The sequence below is a fragment of the Oncorhynchus nerka genome, linkage group LG1 (genome assembly GCF_034236695.1).
Source record: "Oncorhynchus nerka isolate Pitt River linkage group LG1, Oner_Uvic_2.0, whole genome shotgun sequence".
Classification (NCBI taxonomy): Eukaryota; Metazoa; Chordata; class Actinopteri; order Salmoniformes; family Salmonidae; genus Oncorhynchus; species Oncorhynchus nerka.
Window position 1 is genome coordinate 43,016,964 of NC_088396.1, and position 21,989 is coordinate 43,038,952.

The window sequence follows — 21,989 nt, forward strand, 5'->3', positions numbered from 1 at the left end:
GATTAACTTTCTCACTTTCATTTTGTTAACATGTGATGCATTATAGAATAATTCATAAATGTACTGATCAGTGACCCATAGAAATACAATGAATTAGGCTAGTGACTGTAATTAGCTAGAATTAATAAATGTAGTGATCAGTGACCCATACAAATACAATGAATTAGGCTAGTGACTGTAATTGCCACTAATCAAGTTTCATGGTCAATAAAATAATTACAAAAGCTATGTTGATGTTAAAATCGAAATGTGCTACTCAGAGACGCCACCTTAGAATTTAGACAGAGGTACCGCTTCAAACCATTGCTTGAAACCAGTCTGGGGGAGACATAACGGAACAGTCCACTTTCTCAAAAAAGGTGCGTTCCTAAAAATAATCATCAGATTTCTACATTTTGTAGAAAAAATATGTTTCTGTGAAACATATTTAAATTTTTTAATTTAGACCAAATTTGAATAGCAGTCATTATTTAATGCAGAGAGTAAAATCGGATGATTCTTATTTGTAACCAAAATAAGGGTCCACCCCTATGAGACCGTTCTATTTTTAGTATCAGCTGTTGCAATAAAGATTTGCTACATAGCGGACTGCGTCGCATCGCGGATATGACAGGCGCATACTCGTCACAAGATGATGGCAATGTTCTGAGGTAACGGATAGAAAGAGGGATGTGGAATATTTGTACGTGAAGTGCTGTAGTCTACTTCCACGACAACGGGTTTCATATTGGTAAGTTATTTACTGAAATTGTCGTCGTTGGCCAGGCAGCTACACATAGCTACTGTAGGTTGCTTAAACATTCTTAGTAAGTATTTTTCATGTCAGTTTTTTACTCTGCTTTTGTAAATATTTAAATTGTGGAGTTGGTTTCTGCAACGTAAACTGGAGTACATTTTTTTGTAACATTGTGGGGCCTCTGTTGGATTCGAGAAATGGACGCCAATATTCAATTTGCGGAAATTGCTTGATGCAGCAAACTTCTCTAAAAGATGTTCACATTCAAGAAGCAACAAAAAACCTTTATCCAGGCGCGGCAACTCGGTTCTTATACACACAGAACCCCGACTTCAAAACAACAGAAATAATGTTGTGACGTTTTATGTCAGTGGTGAAGTGAACAGTAGTATAATCTACTTTTCATTAAAAAAATATAATAACATGATAAAACATCGCAAGATCAAACTTGATTGATACATGTATCTGCTTTGTTACAATGTTTATACCTCAGACTGTATTTCAACCAGGCATGTTATGAATAGATGCATTATAACCATTGTAGAATTTCTTCAGGCACCACATCATAGGATGAGGTCACCCACCATTGAGCAGCCTTCAATAGGGCTACACATAGTCTATAGGGCTACACATATTCTATAGGGCTACACATAGTCTATAGGGCTACACATAGTCTATAGGGCTACACATAGTCTATAGGGCTACACAGTCTATAGAGCTACACATAGTCTATAGGGCTACACATAGTCTATAGGGCTACACATAGTCTATAGGGCTACACATAGTCTATAGGGCTACACATATTCTATAGGGCTACACATAGTCTATAGGGCTACACATATTCTATAGGGCTACACATAGTCTATAGGGCTACACATAGTCTATAGGGCTACACAGTCTATAGAGCTACACATAGTCTATAGGGCTACACATAGTCTATAGGGCTACACAGTCTATAGGGCTACACATAGTCTATAGGGCTACACATATTCTATAGGGCTACACATATTCTATAGGGCTACACATATTCTATAGGGCTACACATATTCTATAGCTACACATATTCTATAGGGCTACACATAGTCTATAGGGCTACACATAGTCTATAGAGCTACACATAGTCTACAGGGCTACACATAGTCTATAGGGCTACACAGTCTATAGGGCTACACATAGTCTATAGGGCTACACATAGTCTATAGGGCTACACATATTCTATAGGGCTACACATATTCTATAGGGCTACACATATTCTATAGCTACACATATTCTATAGGGCTACACATAGTCTATAGGGCTACACAGTCTATAGAGCTACACATAGTCTATAGGGCTACACATAGTCTATAGGGCTACACAGTCTATAGGGCTACACATAGTCTATAGAGCTACACATAGTCTATAGGGCTACACATAGTCTATAGGGCTACACATAGTCTATAGGGATACACATAGTCTATAGGGATACACATAGTCTATAGGGCTACACATATACTATAGGGCTACACATAGTCTATAGGGCTACACATAGTCTATAGGGCTACACATAGTCTATAGGGCTACACATAGTCTATAGGGCTACACATATTCTATAGGGCTACACATATTCTATAGGGCTACACATATTCTATAGGGCTACACATAGTCTATAGGGCTACACATATTCTATAGGGCTACACATATTCTATAGGGCTACACATAATCTATAGGGCTACACATATTCTATAGGGCTATACATAGTCTATAGGGCTACACAGTCTATAGAGCTACACATAGTCTATAGGGCTACACATAGTCTATAGGGCTACACAGTCTATAGGGCTACACATAGTCTATAGGGCTACACATAGTCTATAGGGCTACACATATTCTATAGGGCTACACATATTCTATAGGGCTACACATATTCTATAGGGCTACACATAGTCTATAGGGCTACACATAGTCTATAGGGCTACACATATTCTATAGGGCTACACATATTCTATAGGGCTACACATAGTCTATAGGGCTACACATAGTCTATAGGGCTACACATAGTCTATAGGGCTACACATAGTCTATAGGGCTACACATAGTCTTTAGGGCTACACATAGTCTTTAGGGCTACACATAGTCTATAGGGCTACACATAGTCTATAGGGCTACACATATTCTATAGGGCTACACATATTCTATAGGGCTACACATAGTCTATAGGGCTACACATATTCTATAGGGCTACACATATTCTATAGGGCTACACAGTCTATAGGGCTACACATATTCTATAGGGCTACACATAGTCTATAGGGCTACACAGTCTATAGAGCTACACATAGTCTATAGGGCTACACATAGTCTATAGGGCTACACAGTCTATAGGGCTACACATAGTCTATAGGGATACACATAGTCTATAGGGATACACATAGTCTATAGGGCTACACATAGTCTATAGGGCTACACATATTCTATAGGGCTACATATATTCAACCGGGCTACACGTATTCAATAGGGCTACACGTATTCAATAGGGCTACACGTATTCTATAGGGCTACACATATTCTATAGGGCTACACATAGTCTATAGGGCTACACATAGTCTATAGGGCTACACATATTCTATAGGGCTACACATATTCTATAGGGCTACACATAGTCTATAGGGCTAGACATATTCTATAGGGCTACACATAGTCTATAGGGCTACACATAGTCTATAAGGCTACACAGTCTATAGGGCTACTACATATTCTATAGGGCTACACATATTCTATAGGGCTACACATAGTCTATAGGGCTACACATATTCTATAGGGCTACACATATTCTATAGGGCTACACATAGTCTATAGGGCTACACATATTCTATAGGGCTACACATAGTCTATAGGGCTACACAGTCTATAGAGCTACACATAGTCTATAGGGCTACACATAGTCTATAGGGCTACACAGTCTATAGGGCTACACATAGTCTATAGGGCTACACATAGTCTATAGGGATACACATAGTCTATAGGGCTACACATATTCTATAGGGCTACACATATTCTATAGGGCTACACATAGTCTATAGGGCTACACATAGTCTATAGGGCTACACATATTCTATGGGGCTACACATATTCTATAGGGCTACACATATTCTATAGGGCTACACATTTTCTATAGGGCAGCACATATTCTATGGGGCTGCACATATTCTATGGGGCTGCACATATTCTATGGGGCTACACATATTCTTTAGGGCTACACATATTCTATAGGGCTACACATATTCTATGGGGCTACACATATTCTATAGGGCTACACATATTCTATAGGGCTACACATATTCTATAGGGCTACACATAGTCTATAGGGCTACACATAGTCTATAGGGCTACACATAGTCTATAGGGCTACACATAGTCTATAGGGCTACACATAGTCTATAGGGCTACACATAGTCTATAGGGCTACACATATTCTATAGGGCTACACATATTCTATAGGGCTACACATATTCTATAGGGCTACACATAGTCTATAGGGCTACACATATTCTATAGGGCTACACATATTCTATAGGGCTACACATAATCTATAGGGCTACACATATTCTATAGGGCTACACATAGTCTATAGGGCTACACAGTCTATAGAGCTACACATAGTCTATAGGGCTACACATAGTCTATAGGGCTACACAGTCTATAGGGCTACACATAGTCTATAGGGCTACACATAGTCTATAGGGCTACACATATTCTATAGGGCTACACATATTCTATAGGGCTACACATATTCTATAGGGCTACACATAGTCTATAGGGCTACACATAGTCTATAGGGCTACACATATTCTATAGGGCTACACATATTCTATAGGGCTACACATAGTCTATAGGGCTACACATAGTCTATAGGGCTACACATAGTCTATAGGGCTACACATAGTCTATAGGGCTACACATAGTCTTTAGGGCTACACATAGTCTTTAGGGCTACACATAGTCTATAGGGCTACACATAGTCTATAGGGCTACACATATTCTATAGGGCTACACATATTCTATAGGGCTACACATAGTCTATAGGGCTACACATATTCTATAGGGCTACACATATTCTATAGGGCTACACATAGTCTATAGGGCTACACATATTCTATAGGGCTACACATATTCTATAGGGCTACACAGTCTATAGGGCTACACATATTCTATAGGGCTACACATAGTCTATAGGGCTACACAGTCTATAGAGCTACACATAGTCTATAGGGCTACACATAGTCTATAGGGCTACACAGTCTATAGGGCTACACATAGTCTATAGGGATACACATAGTCTATAGGGATACACATAGTCTATAGGGCTACACATAGTCTATAGGGCTACACATATTCTATAGGGCTACATATATTCAACCGGGCTACACGTATTCAATAGGGCTACACGTATTCAATAGGGCTACACGTATTCTATAGGGCTACACATATTCTATAGGGCTACACATAGTCTATAGGGCTACACATAGTCTATAGGGCTACACATATTCTATAGGGCTACACATATTCTATAGGGCTACACATAGTCTATAGGGCTAGACATATTCTATAGGGCTACACATAGTCTATAGGGCTACACATAGTCTATAAGGCTACACAGTCTATAGGGCTACACATATTCTATAGGGCTACACATATTCTATAGGGCTACACATAGTCTATAGGGCTACACATATTCTATAGGGCTACACATATTCTATAGGGCTACACATAGTCTATAGGGCTACACATATTCTATAGGGCTACACATAGTCTATAGGGCTACACAGTCTATAGAGCTACACATAGTCTATAGGGCTACACATAGTCTATAGGGCTACACAGTCTATAGGGCTACACATAGTCTATAGGGCTACACATAGTCTATAGGGATACACATAGTCTATAGGGCTACACATATTCTATAGGGCTACACATATTCTATAGGGCTACACATAGTCTATAGGGCTACACATAGTCTATAGGGCTACACATATTCTATGGGGCTACACATATTCTATAGGGCTACACATATTCTATAGGGCTACACATTTTCTATAGGGCAGCACATATTCTATGGGGCTGCACATATTCTATGGGGCTGCACATATTCTATGGGGCTACACATATTCTTTAGGGCTACACATATTCTATAGGGCTACACATATTCTATGGGGCTACACATATTCTATAGGGCTACACATATTCTATAGGGCTACACATATTCTATAGGGCTACACATATTCTATGGGGCTCCACATATTCTTTTCACATGGTGGTGGAGGCTTTTCACATGGTGGTGGAGGCTTTTCACATGGTGGTGGAGGCTTTTCACATGGTGGTGGAGGCTTTTCACATGGTGGTGGAGGCTTTTCACATGGTGCTGGAGGCTTTTCACACGGTGCTGGAGGCTTTTCACACACTTCACCCTGATGAAGACAGCTTGGCTGTCAAAACGTTGGTAATTACATTTTTGCATCTGAGCTCCTAGAGTGTGCGTCTCTCTTTTATTTTCGAGGCTTTTCACTTGGCAGTCGATCAGAGAAGTTAAAATGCTACTGAAGGTACTGTATGTTTAATTTAAACTTGATCAAAGCAGCTTGAACTCTTGTTTTGTTTTAGAGAAGCATGTTGGGCAGTGTCAACCAAATGACTCTAACAAGGCATTACCATATGAAATGCGACATGGATCTATGCTCTGCAGTACATTAGATGTTCCTATAAAGTCCACTGACAGCCAGGTGAGGTTGATTCACTGAAGAGGCATCTCAACAGTAACATAACCTTATCTTTACCAAGTCATGTACAGTCAGTCAGTCTTTTAGTGGCAAAATATGTAATGCATGAGTTCTGATCAGATTATAGAATGAGAGACGTTCAGAGCACATTGAGCACACAGCTGTCCATTATGTGATTGTGTATACTGTCATCACAGATGCTGAAGACCCAGAATCTAGTGACCTTATTTGTACCCAGAATCTAGTGACCTCATTTGTCCCCAGAATCTAGTGACCTTATTTGTACCCAGAATCTAGTGACCTCATTTGTACCCAGAATCTAGTGACCTCATTTGTACCCAGAATCTAGTGACCTTATTTGTACCCAGAATCTAGTGACCTCATATATACCCAGAATCTAGTGACCTTATTTGTACCCAGAATCTAGTGACTTCATGTGTACAGTCAACAGGACTTTAGTTGGCACACTCGCCTGCCATTTACCAGTGATGATGAGGACATGCCCTTTACTGGCAGAACTCCCTTAGTCATTGGTCAGCAGTCAGCGCTCACGTGAGGATCTTAGATGAGTGAGACAGATCAGAGCTGGACCTGTGGTATAAAATTGGTATGTATTGGGTGGTAAACGGTCAGTAGTAGTTTAATTGATTGATGAGGTGGTACAGTATGTTTTGGGTATGCAGGTTGTTCCTCTAGCTAGGTGTTCCCTTGTGAGGGAGGGAAGTTGTTCTAGCTAGCTGTTCCCTTGTGAGGGAGGGAAGTTGTTCTAGCTAGCTGTTCCCTTGTGAGGGAGGGAAGTTGTTCTAGCTAGCTGTTCCCTTGTGAGGGAGGGAAGTTGTTCTAGCTAGCTGTTCCCTTGTGAGGGAGGGAAGTTGTTCTAGCTAGCTGTTCCCTTGTGAGGGAGGGAAGTTGTTCTAGCTAGCTTTTCCCTTGTGAGGGAGGGAAGTTGTTCCTCTAGCTAGCTGTTCCCTTGTGAGGGAGGGAAGTTGTTCTAGCTAGCTGTTCCCTTGTGAGGGAGGGAAGTTGTTCCTCTAGCTAGCTGTTCCCTTGTGAGGGAGGGAAGATGTTCTAGCTAGCTTTTCCCTTGTGAGGGAGGGAAGTTGTTCCTCTAGCTAGCTGTTCCCTTGTGAGGGAGGGAAGTTGTTCTAGCTAGCTTTTCCCTTGTGAGGGAGGGAAGTTGTTCTAGCTAACTTTTCCCTTGTGAGGGAGGGAGGTTGTTGTTCTAGCTAGCTGTTCCCTTGTGAGGGAGGCAGATTGTTCCTCTAGCTTGCTGTTCCCTTGTGAGGGAGGCAGGAATATCTTCCAGTACATCCTTCTCCAAGGGTCTGTCTGGGCCGCTTGAGGCAGGAAGGTCTGTATGGGCCGCTTGAGGCAGGAGGTCTGTCTGGGCCGCTAGAGGCAGGAAGGTCTGTCTGGGCCGCTAGAGGCAGGAAGGTCTGTCTGGGACGCTTGAGGAAGGAAGGTCTGTCTGGGCCGCTAGAGGCAGGAAGGTCTGTCTGGGCCGCTAGAGGCAGGAAGGTCTGTCTGGGACGCTAGAGGCAGGAAGGTCTGTTTGGGACGCTTGAGGAAGGAAGGTCTGTCTGGGACGCTTGAGGAAGGAACTTCTGTCTGGGACGCTTGAGGAAGGAAGGTCTGTCTGGGCCGCTAGAGGCAGGAAGGTCTGTCTGGGCCGCTAGAGGCAGGAAGGTCTGTCTGGGCCGCTAGAGGCAGGAAGGTCTGTCTGGGCCGCTAGAGGCAGGAAGGTCTGTCTGGGCCGCTTGAGGAAGGAAGGTCTGTCTGGGCCGCTTGAGGCAGGAAGGTCTGTCTGGGCCGCTTGATGAAGGAAACCTCTTTCCTTCCCTTTATTGTGTGGAGCAGGAAGGGGCGGGCTGCCTTCTCCAGCTGACTGCTGTTTCCTGCGACCAAGTGCAATGGTCTCTACCCACTGCTTGGGCTGAGTCTGGGCTGTTCTCTACCCACTGCCTGGGCTGAGTCTGGGCTGTTCTCTACCTACTGCTTGGGCTGAGTCTGGGCTGTTCTCTACCCACTGCCTTGGCTGAGTCTGGGCTGTTCTCTACTCACTGCTTGGGCTGTTCTCTACCCACTGCCTGGGCTGTTCTCTACTCACTGCCTGGGCTGAGTCTGGGCTGTTCTCTACCCACTGCCTGGGCTGTTCTCTACCCACTGCCTGGGCTGAGTCTATAGGATGTTCTCTACCCACTGCCTGGGCTGAGTCTGGGCTGTTCTCTACCCACTGCCTGGGCTGAGTCTGGGCTGTTCTCTACCCACTGCCTGGGCTGAGTCTGGGCTGTTCTCTACCCACTGCCTTGGCTGAGTCTGGGCTGTTCTCTACCCACTGCCTGGGCTGAGTCTGGGCTGTTCTCTACCCACTGCTTGGGCTGAGTCTGGGCTGTTCTCTACCCACTGCCTGGGCTGAGTCTGGGCTGTTCTCTACCCACTGCCTGGGCTGAGACTGGGCTGTTCTCTACCCACTGCCTTGGCTGAGTCTGGGCTGTTCTCTACCCACTGCCTTGGCTGAGTCTGGGCTGTTCTCTACCCACTGCTTGGGCTGAGTCTGGGCTGTTCTCTACCCACTGCCTGGGCTGAGTCTGGGCTGTCCTCTACCCACTGCCTGGGCTGAGTCTGGGCTGTTCTCTACCCACTGCCTGGGCTGAGTCTGGGCTGTTCTCTACCACTGCCTGGGCTGTCCTCTACCCACTGCCTGGGCTGAGTCTGGGCTGTTCTCTACTCACTGCCTAGGCTGTCCTCTACCCACTGCCTGGGCTGTTCTCTACTCACTGCCTGGGCTGTCCTCTACCCACTGTCTGGGCTGTTCTCTACCCACTGCCTGGGCTGTCCTCTACCCACTGCCTTGGCTGAGTCTGGGCTGTTCTCTACCCACTGCCTGGGCTGAGTCTGGGCTGTTCTCTACTCACTGCCTAGGCTGTCCTCTACCCACTTCCTGGGCTGTTCTCTACTCACTGCCTGGGCTGTCCTCTACCCACTGTCTGGGCTGTTCTCTACCCACTGCCTGGGCTGTCCTCTACCCACTGCCTTGGCTGAGTCTGGGCTGTTCTCTACCCACTGCCTGGGCTGAGTCTGGGCTGTTCTCTACCCACTGCCTGGGCTGAGTCTGGGCTGTTCTCTACCTACTGCTTGGGCTGAGTCTGGGCTGTTCTCTACCTACTGCCTGGGCTGAGTCTGGGCTGTTCTCTACCCACTGCCTGGGCTGAGTCTGGGCTGTTCTCTACCCACTGCCTGGGCTGAGTCTGGGCTGTTCTCTACCTACTGCTTGGGCTGAGTCTGGGCTGTTCTCTACCTACTGCCTGGGCTGAGTCTGGGCTGTTCTCTACCCACTGCTTGGGCTGAGTCTGGGCTGTTCTCTACCCACTGCCTGGGCTGAGTCTGGGCTGTTCTCTACCTACTGCCTGGGCTGAGTCTGGGCTGTTCTCTACCCACTGCCTGGGCTGAGTCTGGGCTGTTCTCTACCCACTGCCTGGGCTGAGTCTGGGCTGTTCTCTACCTACTGCTTGGGCCGAGTCTGGGCTGTTCTCTACCCACTGCTTGGGCTGAGTCTGGGCTGTTCTCTACCCACTGCCTGGGCTGAGTCTGGGCTGTTCTCTACCCACTGCCTTGGCTGAGTCTGGGCTGTTCTCTACCCACTGCCTGGGCTGAGTCTGGGCTGTTCTCTACCCACTGCTTGGGCTGAGTCTGGGCTGTTCTCTACCCACTGCCTGGGCTGAGTCTGGGCTGTTCTCTACCTACTGCCTGGGCTGAGTCTGGGCTGTTCTCTACCCACTGCCTGGGCTGAGTCTGGGCTGTCCTCTACCCACTGCCTGGGCTGAGTCTGGGCTGTTCTCTACCCACTGCCTGGGCTGAGTCTGGGCTGTTCTCTACCACTGCCTGGGCTGTCCTCTACCCACTGCCTGGGCTGAGTCTGGGCTGTTCTCTACTCACTGCCTAGGCTGTCCTCTACCCACTGTCTGGGCTGTTCTCTACTCACTGCCTGGGCTGTCCTCTACCCACTGTCTGGGCTGTTCTCTACCCACTGCCTGGGCTGTTCTCTACCCACTGCCTTGGCTGAGTCTGGGCTGTTCTCTACCCACTGCCTGGGCTGAGTCTGGGCTGTTCTCTACCCACTGCCTGGGCTGAGTCTGGGCTGTTCTCTACCTACTGCTTGGGCTGAGTCTGGGCTGTTCTCTACCCACTGCCTGGGCTGAGTCTGGGCTGTTCTCTACCACTGCCTGGGCTGTCCTCTACTCACTGCCTGGGCTGAGCCTGGGCTGTTCTCTACCCACTGCCTTGGCTGTTCTCTACCCACTGTCTGGGCTGTTCTCTACCCACTGTCTGGGCTGTTCTCTACCCACTGTCTGGGCTGTTCTCTACCCACTGTCTTGGCTGTTCTCTACCCACTGCCTTGGCTGTTCTCTACCCACTGTCTGGGCTGTTCTCTACCCACTGCCTTGGCTGTTCTCTACCCACTGTCTGGGCTGTTCTCTACCCACTGCCTTGGCTGTTCTCTACCCACTGTCTGGGCTGTTCTCTACCCACTGCCTGGGCTGTTCTCTACCCACTGCCTGTCCTCTTCCCACAGCCTATCCTCTTCCCACAGCCTGTCTTCTATCCACAGCCTGTCCTCTAGCCACAGCCTGTCCTCTTCCCACAGCCTGTCCTCTAGCCACAGCCTGTCCTCTTCCCACAACCTGTCCTCTTCCCACAGCCTGTCCTCTACCCACAGCCTGTCCTCTACCCACTGCCTGTCCTCTACCCACTGCCTGTCCTCTACCCACAGCCTGTCTTCTACCCACAGCCTGTCCTCTACCCACTGCCTGTCCTCTACCCACAGCCTGTCCTCTACCCACAGCCTGTCCTCTTCCCACAGCTTGTCCTCTACCCACAGCCTGTCCTCTTCCCACAGCCTGTCCTCTACCCACAGCCTGTCCTCTACCCACAGCCTGTCCTCTACCCACAGCCTGTCCTCTACCCACAGCCTGTCTTCTACCCACAGCCTGTCCTCTACCCACAGCCTGTCCTCTACCCACAGCCTGTCCTCTTCCCACAGCCTGTCCTCTACCCACAGCCTGTCCTCTACCCACAGCCTGACCTCTACCCACAGCCTGTCCTCTACCCACAGCCTGTCTTCTACCTACAGCCTGTCTTCTACCCACAGCCTGTCCTCTTCCCACAGCCTGTTCTCTACCCATAGCCTGTCCTCTACCCACAGCATGTCCTCTACCCACTTTCTGTCCTCTACCCACTGCCTGTTCTCTACCCATAGCCTGTCCTCTACCCACAGCATGTCCTCTACCCACTTTCTGTCCTCTACCCACTGCCTGTCCTCTACCCACAGCCTGTCCTCTACCCACAGCCTGTCTTCTACCCACAACATGTCGTCTACCCACTGCCTGTTCTCTACCCACTGCCTGGGCTGAGTCTGGGCTGTTCTCTACCTACTGCTTGGGCTGAGTCTGGGCTGTTCTCTACCTACTGCCTGGGCTGAGTCTGGGCTGTTCTCTACCCACTGCTTGGGCTGAGTCTGGGCTGTTCTCTACCCACTGCCTGGGCTGAGTCTGGGCTGTTCTCTACCTACTGCCTGGGCTGAGTCTGGGCTGTTCTCTACCTACTGCTTGGGCTGAGTCTGGGCTGTTCTCTACCCACTGCCTGGGCTGAGTCTGGGCTGTTCTCTACCACTGCCTGGGCTGTCCTCTACTCACTGCCTGGGCTGAGCCTGGGCTGTTCTCTACCCACTGCCTTGGCTGTTCTCTACCCACTGTCTGGGCTGTTCTCTACCCACTGTCTGGGCTGTTCTCTACCCACTGTCTGGGCTGTTCTCTACCCACTGTCTGGGCTGTTCTCTACCCACTGCCTTGGCTGTTCTCTACCCACTGTCTGGGCTGTTCTCTACCCACTGCCTTGGCTGTTCTCTACCCACTGTCTGGGCTGTTCTCTACCCACTGCCTTGGCTGTTCTCTACCCACTGTCTGGGCTGTTCTCTACCCACTGCCTGGGCTGTTCTCTACCCACTGCCTGTCCTCTTCCCACAGCCTATCCTCTTCCCACAGCCTGTCTTCTATCCACAGCCTGTCCTCTAGCCACAGCCTGTCCTCTTCCCACAGCCTGTCCTCTAGCCACAGCCTGTCCTCTTCCCACAACCTGTCCTCTTCCCACAGCCTGTCCTCTACCCACAGCCTGTCCTCTACCCACTGCCTGTCCTCTACCCACTGCCTGTCCTCTACCCACAGCCTGTCTTCTACCCACAGCCTGTCCTCTACCCACTGCCTGTCCTCTACCCACAGCCTGTCCTCTACCCACAGCCTGTCCTCTTCCCACAGCTTGTCCTCTACCCACAGCCTGTCCTCTTCCCACAGCCTGTCCTCTACCCACAGCCTGTCCTCTACCCACAGCCTGTCCTCTACCCACAGCCTGTCCTCTACCCACAGCCTGTCTTCTACCCACAGCCTGTCCTCTACCCACAGCCTGTCCTCTACCCACAGCCTGTCCTCTTCCCACAGCCTGTCCTCTACCCACAGCCTGTCCTCTACCCACAGCCTGACCTCTACCCACAGCCTGTCCTCTACCCACAGCCTGTCTTCTACCTACAGCCTGTCTTCTACCCACAGCCTGTCCTCTTCCCACAGCCTGTTCTCTACCCATAGCCTGTCCTCTACCCACAGCATGTCCTCTACCCACTTTCTGTCCTCTACCCACTGCCTGTCCTCTACCCACAGCCTGTCCTCTACCCACAGCCTGTCTTCTACCCACAACATGTCGTCTACCCACTGCCTGTCCTCTACCCACAGCCTGTCCTCTACCCACTGCCTGTCCTCTACCCACAGCCTGTCCTCTTCCCCCAGCCTGTCCTCTACCCACAGCCTGTCCTCTACCCACAGCCTGTCCTCTACCCACAGCCTGTCTTCTACCTACAGCCTGTCTTCTACCCACAGCCTGTCCTCTTCCCACAGCCTGTCCTCTACCCATAGCCTGTCCTCTACCCACAGCATGTCCTCTACCCACTTTCTGTCCTCTACCCACTGCCTGTCCTCTACCCACAGCCTGTCCTCTACCCATAGCCTGTCCTCTACCCACATTTTCTACCCACAGCCTGTCCTCTACCCACATTTTCTACCAATAGCCTGTCCTCTACCCACAGCATCTACCCACAGCTTGTCCTCTACCTACAGCCTGTCCTCTACCCACAGCCTGTCTTCTACCCACAGCCTGTCCTCTACCCACATTTTCTACCCATAGCCTGTCCTCTACCCACATCCTCTACCCACATTCTGTCTTCTTCCCACAGCCTGTCCTCTTCCCACAGCCTGTCCTCTACCCACAGCCTGTCCTCTACCCACAGCCTGTCCTCTACCCACAGCCTGTCCTCTACCCACAGCCTGTCTTCTACCCACAGCCTGTCCTCTACCCACAGCCTGTCTTCTACCCACAGCCTGTCCTCTACCCACAGCCTGTCCTCTACCCACAGCCTGTTCTCTACCCACAGCCTGTCCTCTACCCACAGCCTGTCCTCTACCCACAGCCTGTCTTCTACCTACAGCCTGTCTTCTACCCACAGCCTGTCCTCTTCCCACAGCCTGTCCTCTACCCATAGCCTGTCCTCTACCCACAGCATGTCCTCTACCCACTGCCTGTCCTCTACCCACTGCCTGTCCTCTACCCACAGCCTGTCTTCTACCCATAGCCTGTCCTCTACCCACAGCCTGTCCTCTTCCCACAGCCTGTCCTCTACCCACAGCCTGTCCTCTACCCACAGCCTGTCCTCTACCCACAGCCTGTCTTCTACCCACAGCCTGTCTTCTACCCACAGCCTGTCCTCTACCCACAGCCTGTCCTCTACCCACTGCACGTCCTCTTCCCACAGCCTGTCCTCTACCCACAGCCTGTCCTCTACCCACAGCCTGTCCTCTACCCACAGCCTATCCTCTACCCACAGCCTGTCCTCTACCCACAGCATGTCTTCTACCCACAGCATGTCTTCTACCCACTGCCCGTCCTCTTCCCACAGCCTGTCCTCTTCCCACAGCCTGTCCTCTACCCACAGCCTGTCCTCTACCCACAGCCTGTCCTCTACCCACAGCCTGTCCTCTACCCACAGCATTTCCTCTACCCACAGCCTGTCCCCCTACCCACAGCCTGTCCTCTACCCACTATCTTAGTGGCTTTATATGTCTTGTGAAAGCTGTTGCCTTTTGCCATTACAGCATAAGGTTAATTAAATACTGCCCCCACACACAAGACAACAGAGGACTTTCCTGCTGTAATGTCCATATTTATCAAGGACCAGGTCCTTACTAAGTCACAGTAGAAAACAACAATTTAAAGAAAGTGTCGGAGGGAAAATGTTGTCAAGCGACAGAAAAATAAACAGAAAGGGTCAGTGAATCTGAATCACAATTATTTTTGTGGGAAGCTGGTGAAAATGCACCACAACAGCTGCTATATAGTCTACTCTTTCAGAGAAAAGTCACGGGCAGTGAATTTCTTTCTGAAAGTCATAATTACAAAACACAGTAGTCTATATGTCTAGACTGTATTTCCCTTGCTCATAATGGTGCTGGGAGAGTGGTTGGTGCTGCATGCTATTCTGGCAGTCTCAGAAGAAGGAGAAAACAGAATAGTCTACATAGTGGGAAGGAGAGCCTCTCCATTACAACACTGGTTGGCTGGCTGTGCAAGGCACTTCTTCATACAGACAACCAATCAGTGACCAGGGTGTTTTCTCCAGCTCAGTCAGTAGCCTAATCTCTATCTTAGGCTCTGCTGCTCCAGCTCTTTGGTTTATTTCAGTATTATGACACATGTTGCTTGCACATCACACACATCCTTTACTACAGCCTTTTCTGCAAGCCTCTCTAGTTGAGATTGACAGAGGTGTTGATAGCTAGCTGATGCTCTTTCTCTCTGAGGGGGTTGGTGTTTGATGCATGGTTCTCCGTGAAGTCTGGTCTCCCTGGCAATGAATTAGCACCAGCAGCAGCAGTCTAACACTCTATCTTGTGCTCCTTTCTTCCTCCATCTCTCCCTCCCTGCCCGCCTGCCTCCCCCCTCCTGCCGTGTTCCAGGTGTAGCCAGCTGCCTGTCACCATGGCAACCAGCAGCGCGGTCCCTAGCGACAACCTCCCCACTTACAAGCTGGTGGTGGTGGGGGACGGAGGGGTGGGGAAGAGCGCTCTCACCATCCAGTTCTTTCAGAAGATCTTTGTGTCTGACTACGACCCCACCATCGAGGACTCCTACCTGAAACACACAGAGATAGACGGACAGTGGGCCATCCTGGACGGTAGGGAGACATCTTGTCCTCTGTCTCTCAGGGTTAGGGGGGGTGGTTGTCTCCTTTATTAATTGTGTTTAACTTGTTAATTAAACATATTGTAGCACAGTGCTCCCATATAGATTCACAGATTTAGATCCTGGGATTTACATCCATGATGTGCATTTGTTTTTTAGCTAGATTTTTCACAGTTGAGCAAGAAGATGAATTTCCCAAAAAACATATTGTAAAACCTGCAACATTGGTACCTCTATGTGTGTTATTGTAAGGTGCCTATGTGTGTTATTGCACAGTGCCTACATTATGGGTTATTACAGTGCCTGTGTGTTATTACAGTGCCTGTGTGTTATTACAGTGCCTCTGTGTTATTACAGTGTCTGTGTGTAATTGCACAGTGCTGAAACACTGGTACCTGTATGTGTGTAATTGCACAGTGTTGAAACACTGGTACCTGTATGTGTGTAATTGCACAGTGCTGAAACACTGGTACCTGTATGTGTGTAATTGCACAGTGCTGAAACACTGGTACCTGTATGTGTGTAATTGCACAGTGCTGAAACACTGGTACCTGTATGTGTGTAATTGCACAGTGCTGAAAGACTGGTACCTGTATGTGTGTAATTGCACAGTGCTGGACACGGCAGGCCAAGAGGAGTTCAGTGCTATGAGGGAGCAGTACATGAGGACGGGGGACGGCTTCCTCATCGTGTTCTCTGTGACAGACAAGGCCAGCTTTGAACATGTGGACCGCTTCCACCAGCTCATCCTCAGGGTGAAGGACAGGTGAGACACAGCTCTTGGTATTGTTTACTCCATGTGTAACTCTGTGTTGTCTGTTCACACTGCTATGGTTTATCTTGGCCAGGTCGCAGTTGTAAATGAGAACTTGTTCTCAACTAGCCTACCTGGTTAAATAAAGGTGAAATAAAAAGGTATGATGCGTGCCTTATGGACCAGACACATACAGGGGACTGCTGCTGGTGCTCTGAGTGCCTCCGACTGGGTTGTCTGCCATAATGTTTTGTGTCGTCCCTCAAACACTCTCACTGGTAAAGGGTTCATCTATACAGCAGATAGTCATTCTGTTCTCTATTGTATCTCTTGTTCACAAAAAAATGACAACAAACAACTGCTTCCTCAGCCAATGTCTCCATCCCACTGGGCTCAGACGTCAGTTCAATTTCTAGTTTTTATTTAGATTTGGTTGAGTTGTTAGCTAACGTGAATTCAACGTGAAATCAACAAAAAAAATATGGTTTAAAAAAATGTGGTTAAAAAATGATGATAAATTTGGATAAATGATTAAAAAAAAATGTTTTGTTCGTAATCCAATCAGTTTCCCACATTGATTCAACATCATCACATAGATTTTGGGGGTTTGAAGTGACGTGGAAACAGCGTTGACTCAACCAACTTTTGCTCAGTGGGATTCCAGTCAGATCGTCAGCTGTGTAGTGGTGTTACTGAACACGTTGTGTTAAATGAGATACATCTGTTCCTCAGTCCCTCTTTTTCATTCTCTCCTTCAGGGAGGCCTTCCCCATGGTGCTGGTGGCCAATAAGGTGGACTTGGTTCACCTGCGCAAAATCACCAGCGACCAGGGGCAGGAAATGGCTGCCAAACACAACGTGAGTACAGCTTCGACAAGAAGCATTATGGGACAGCTTGACGTCTAAATCCGTTGTATTCAATGTCTTGTTTGATGTAATACTGTGTCCAAATTATTTCATGTACTTTTGATAGGGACTCCTGGATAGTTTTTTTCTGACCAGGAAAACCGTATTTACTGAATTACCTAGTTAGTGCAGGGTTGGCTGGGATAGAGGCTGTTGGTTGCAGGGCAGGCTGGGAGAGAGGTTGTTGGTTGCAGGGCAGGCTGGGAGAGAGGTTGTTGGTTGCAGGGCAGGCTGGGAGAGAAGTTGTTGGTTGCAAGGCAGGCTGGGAGAGAGGCTGTTGGTTGCAGGGCAGGCTGGGAGAGAGGCTGTTGGTTGCAGGGCAGGCTGGGAGAGAGGTTGTTGGTTGCAGGGCAGGCTGGGACAGAGGTTGTTGGTGCAGGGCAGGCTGGGAGAGAGGTTGTTGGTTGCAGGGCAGGCTGGGAGAGAGGTTGTTGGTTGCAGGGCAGGCTGGGAGAGAGGTTGTTGGTTGCAGGGCAGGCTGGGAGAGAGGTTGTTGGTGCAGGGCAGGCTGGGAGAGAGGTTGTTGGTGCAGGGCAGGCTGGGAGAGAGGTTGTTGGTTGCAGGGCAGGCTGGGAGAGAGGTTGTTGGTTGCAGGGCAGGCTGGGAGAGAGGTTGGTTGGGGCAGGCTGGGAGAGAGGTTGCAGGGCAGGCTGGGAGAGAGGGTTGTTGGTTGCAGGGCAGGCTGGGAGAGAGGTTGTTGGTGCAGGGCAGGCTGGGACAGAGGTTGTTGGTGCAGGGCAGGCTGGGAGAGAGGTTGTTGGTGCAGGGCAGGCTGGGACAGAGGATGGTTGCAGGGCAGGCTGGGAGGGCAGGCTGGGAGAGGGCAGAGCTTGGGAGAGAGGTTGTTGGTTGCAGGACAGGCTGGGACAGAGGTTGTTGGTTGCAGGGCAGGCTGGGAGAGAGGTTGTTGGTTGCAGGGCAGGCTGGGACATAGGCTGTTGGTTGCAGGACAGGCTGGGACAGAGGTTGTTGGTTGCAGGGCAGGCTGGGAGAGAGGTTGTTGGTTGCAGGGCAGGCTGGGACAGAGGTTGTTGGTTGCAGGGCAGGCTGGGACAGAGGATGGTTGCAGGGCAGGCTGGGACAGAGGATGGTTGCAGGGCAGGCTGGGAGAGAGGTTGTTGGTTGCAGGACAGGCTGGGAGAGAGGTTGTTGGTTGCAGGGCATGCTGTGACAGAGGTTGTTGGTGCAGGGCAGGCTGGGAGAGAGGCTGTTGGTTGCAGGGCAGGCTGGGACAGAGGTTGTTGGTGCAGGGCAGGCTGGGAGAGAGGCTGTTGGTTGCAGGGCAGGCTGGGACAGAGGTTGTTGGTGCAGGGCAGGCTGGGAGAGAGGCTGTTGGTTGCAGGGCAGGCTGGGACAGAGGTTGTTGGTGCAGGGCAGGCTGGGAGAGAGGCTGTTGGTTGCAGGGCAGGCTGGGACAGAGGTTGTTGGTTGCAGGGCAGGCTGGGAGAGAGGTTGTTGGTGCAGGGCAGGCTGGGAGAGAGGTTGTTGGTTGCATGGCAGGCTGGGAGAGAGGCTGTTGGTTGCAGGGCAGGCTGGGACAGAGGTTGTTGGTGCAGGGCAGGCTGGGAGAGAGGCTGTTGGTTGCAGGGCAGGCTGGGACAGAGGTTGTTGGTGCAGGGCAGGCTGGGAGAGAGGCTGTTGGTTGCAGGGCAGGCTGGGACAGAGGTTGTTGGTTGCAGGGCAGGCTGGGACAGAGGTTGTTGGTTGCAGGGCAGGCTGGGACAGAGGTTGTTGGTGGGACAGAGGTTGTTGGTGCAGGGCAGGCTGGGAGAGAGGCTGTTGGTTGCAGGGCAGGCTGGGACAGAGGTTGTTGGTTGCAGGGCAGGCTGGGACAGAGGTTGTTGGTTGCAGGGCAGGCTGGGAGAGAGGTTGTTGGTGCAGGGCATGCTGGGACAGAGGTTGTTGGTTGCAGGGCAGGCTGGGAGAGAGGTTGTTGGTTGCAGGGCAGGCTGGGACAGAGGTTGTTGGTTGCAGGGCAGGCTGGGAGAGAGGTTGTTGGTTGCAGGGCAGGCTGGGACAGAGGTTGTTGGTGCAGGGCAGGCTGGGACAGAGGTTGTTGGTGCAGGGCAGGCTGGGACAGAGGTTGTTGGTGCAGGGCAGGCTGGGACAGAGGAGGTTGTTGGTTGGTGCAGGGCAGGGGCTGGGAGAGAGGCTGTTGGTGGGACAGGGCAGGCTGGGAGAGGGCTGTTGGTGCAGGGCATGCTGGGACAGAGGTTGTTGGTGCAGGGCAGGCTGGGACAGAGGTTGTTGGTGCAGGGCAGGCTGGGACAGAGGTTGTTGGTGCAGGGCAGGCTGGGACAGAGGTTGTTGGTGCAGGGCAGGCTGGGACAGAGGTTGTTGGTGCAGGGCAGGCTGGGACAGAGGTTGTTGGTGCAGGGCAGGCTGGGACAGAGGTTGTTGGTGCAGGGCAGGCTGGGAGAGAGGCTGTTGGTGCAGGGCAGGCTGGGAGAGAGGCTGTTGGTGCAGGGTAGGAAAAACTCACATTCCTTATTATGAGGGTCTGGTTCGGAAAGACGTAATTACTATTTGTTGTCTATACCTTGTGGCACTAGCTAAATCAAATCTAATTATATTTGTCAAATGCGCCAAATACAACAGGTGTAGTAGACCTTACCATGAAATGCTTACTTACAAGCCCTTGCAGTTTTAAGAAAAATAAGAGTAAAGAAAATATTTACTAAATAAACTAAATTTAAAAAATGTAGAAGTAACAATAACGAGGCTACATACAGGGAGTACCAGTACTGAGTCAATGCGCAGGGGTACAGGTTAGTCAAGGTAATTGAGGTAATATGTAGGTAGGGGTAAAGTGACTATGCATAGATAATAACAGCGAGTAGCAGCAGCATAAAAAGGGGGGGGTCAATGCAAATAGTCTGGGTAGCCATTTGATTAGCTGTTCAGCATTTTTATGGCTTGGGGGTAGAAGCTGTTAAGAAGCCTTTTTGAACGGGACCTGGCGCTCCGGTACCGCTTGCTGTACTGTGCCAAACACACTACACTCTGTAGCGCCTTGCGGTTGGAGGCCGAGCAGTTTCCATACCAGGCGGTGATGCAACCAGCTCTCGATGGTGCAGCTGTAGAACTTTTTAAAACAGAGACAATTTGATGTTTGCTTGTGTACTATGTTGTCTTTCCTGGCAATGTTGGATCAATGTGTTTTTTCTTTACAGATTACATACATTGAAACAAGTGCCAAGGATCCTCCTATGAATGTGGACAAGGCGTTCCATGGATTAGTCAGGGTTATAAGGTAGGTCAAACTTCTAGATGGATACTCACTGACTTGCAGGTTATGTTTAAGAATTATGAATCTATGGGCATGAACATATTGGATTAAATTGATGCTGGAATAAGAGAACCACCATTTTGGTTTCTCTTTGCAAACGTACATAACTATATGTTTGACATGAATGCCAGAAAAAGTCTGTTAAAAGGATGGGGAAAAAACTGTAGCTATTTCCTGAATGAACAGATGTGTAATTTCAGAGGACTCCAGTATGTGTTGATGTTTGGTGTGGTCATATCCTGCTGGAGGGCCTACTCAACTGTTTGTCAAGCATTTAGAGGAGTAACACAGAGGCCATCTAGTCTAGCTGCTTAGATAGCTTGGCCATCTGATTTTAACCCTCATTCTCTCTCATCTCCATCTCTTTTTTCTCTTGTTTTCTCCTCCCTTTACATACCCTCCTTTCTTACTCATTTTTTTCTCTCTCTCTCTCCCCTCCCTCCCTCTCCCCCTCCCTCCCTCTCTCTCTCCCCCCTCCCTCTCTCTCCCCCCTCCCTTTCTCTCTCCCTCCCCCTCTCTCTCCCCCCTCTACCTCTCCCCCATCTCTCTTGATCCCCCCCCCTCGCCCCCTCCCTCCCTCCCTCTCTCTCTCCCTCCCTCCCTCTCTCCCCCTCCCTCTCCCTCCCTCCCCCTCTCTCTCTCTCTCCTCCCTCCCTCTCTCCCCCTCCCTCTCCCTCCCTCCCCTCTCTCTCTCTCTCTCCCTCCCTCCCTCTCTCCCCCTCCCTCTCCCTCCCTCCCCCTCTCTCCCTCCCTCTCTCTCTCTCTCCCTCCCTCCCTCTCCCTCCCCCTCCCTCTCTCTCTCCCCCTCCCTCCCTCTCTCCCTCCCTCCCTTTGCAGGCAGCAGATCCCAGAGAGGAGCCTGAAGAAGAAAAAGAAGATGAAGTGGCGAGGAGAACGCTCTACGGGTTCTCACAAAGTCCACTGTGTCATCTTATGATGGTGTCACCCTTCTCGCCTCTGCGTAGCATTGTTGTTAGAGAGAACTGCAGACTGGCAGGGAGCAACAACTGGAGGAGGAAGGGGGGACTTGGGGAGAGAAGGAACTGACTGTTGACTGTTACAGTGTCATGGAAAACCTCTCTCAGTTGAGGGGTTCAACTCCAAGACATCCCCAAGTGGGGGTCTTATAGCAGGTAGCCTAGTGGTTAAGAGCATTGGGCCAGTAACTGAAATGTCGCTGGTTCGAATCCCAGAGCTGGCAAGGTGGAAAAATCTGCCATTCTGCTCTTGAGCAAGGCAGTTAACCCCCAACAACAACTACTCCCCGGG

The 21,989-nt window shown here is 49.9% G+C and overlaps 1 protein-coding gene across 2 annotated transcripts; it reads left to right on the forward strand.

Annotated features, from left to right (window-relative positions):
* Positions 1-648: 648 nt before the first annotated feature.
* LOC115119026 (ras-related protein M-Ras-like) lies at positions 649-21,823 on the forward strand. 2 transcript variants are annotated; one of them, XM_065019042.1, is made up of 6 exons: positions 649-730; positions 15,546-15,763; positions 16,384-16,537; positions 17,284-17,383; positions 20,605-20,684; positions 21,558-21,823. In XM_065019042.1, exons 2-6 carry the CDS (start codon positions 15,568-15,570, stop codon positions 21,655-21,657), a joined length of 630 nt encoding a protein of 209 aa, XP_064875114.1. In that variant the 5' UTR covers positions 649-730; positions 15,546-15,567; the 3' UTR covers positions 21,658-21,823. The 2 variants fall into 2 exon arrangements, with proteins under 2 accessions (XP_064875114.1, XP_064875115.1); XM_065019043.1 differs by lacking the exon at positions 649-730 and adding an exon at positions 762-806 and having other exon boundaries at positions 21,558-21,756.
* The last annotated feature ends 166 nt before the right edge of the window (positions 21,824-21,989 follow it).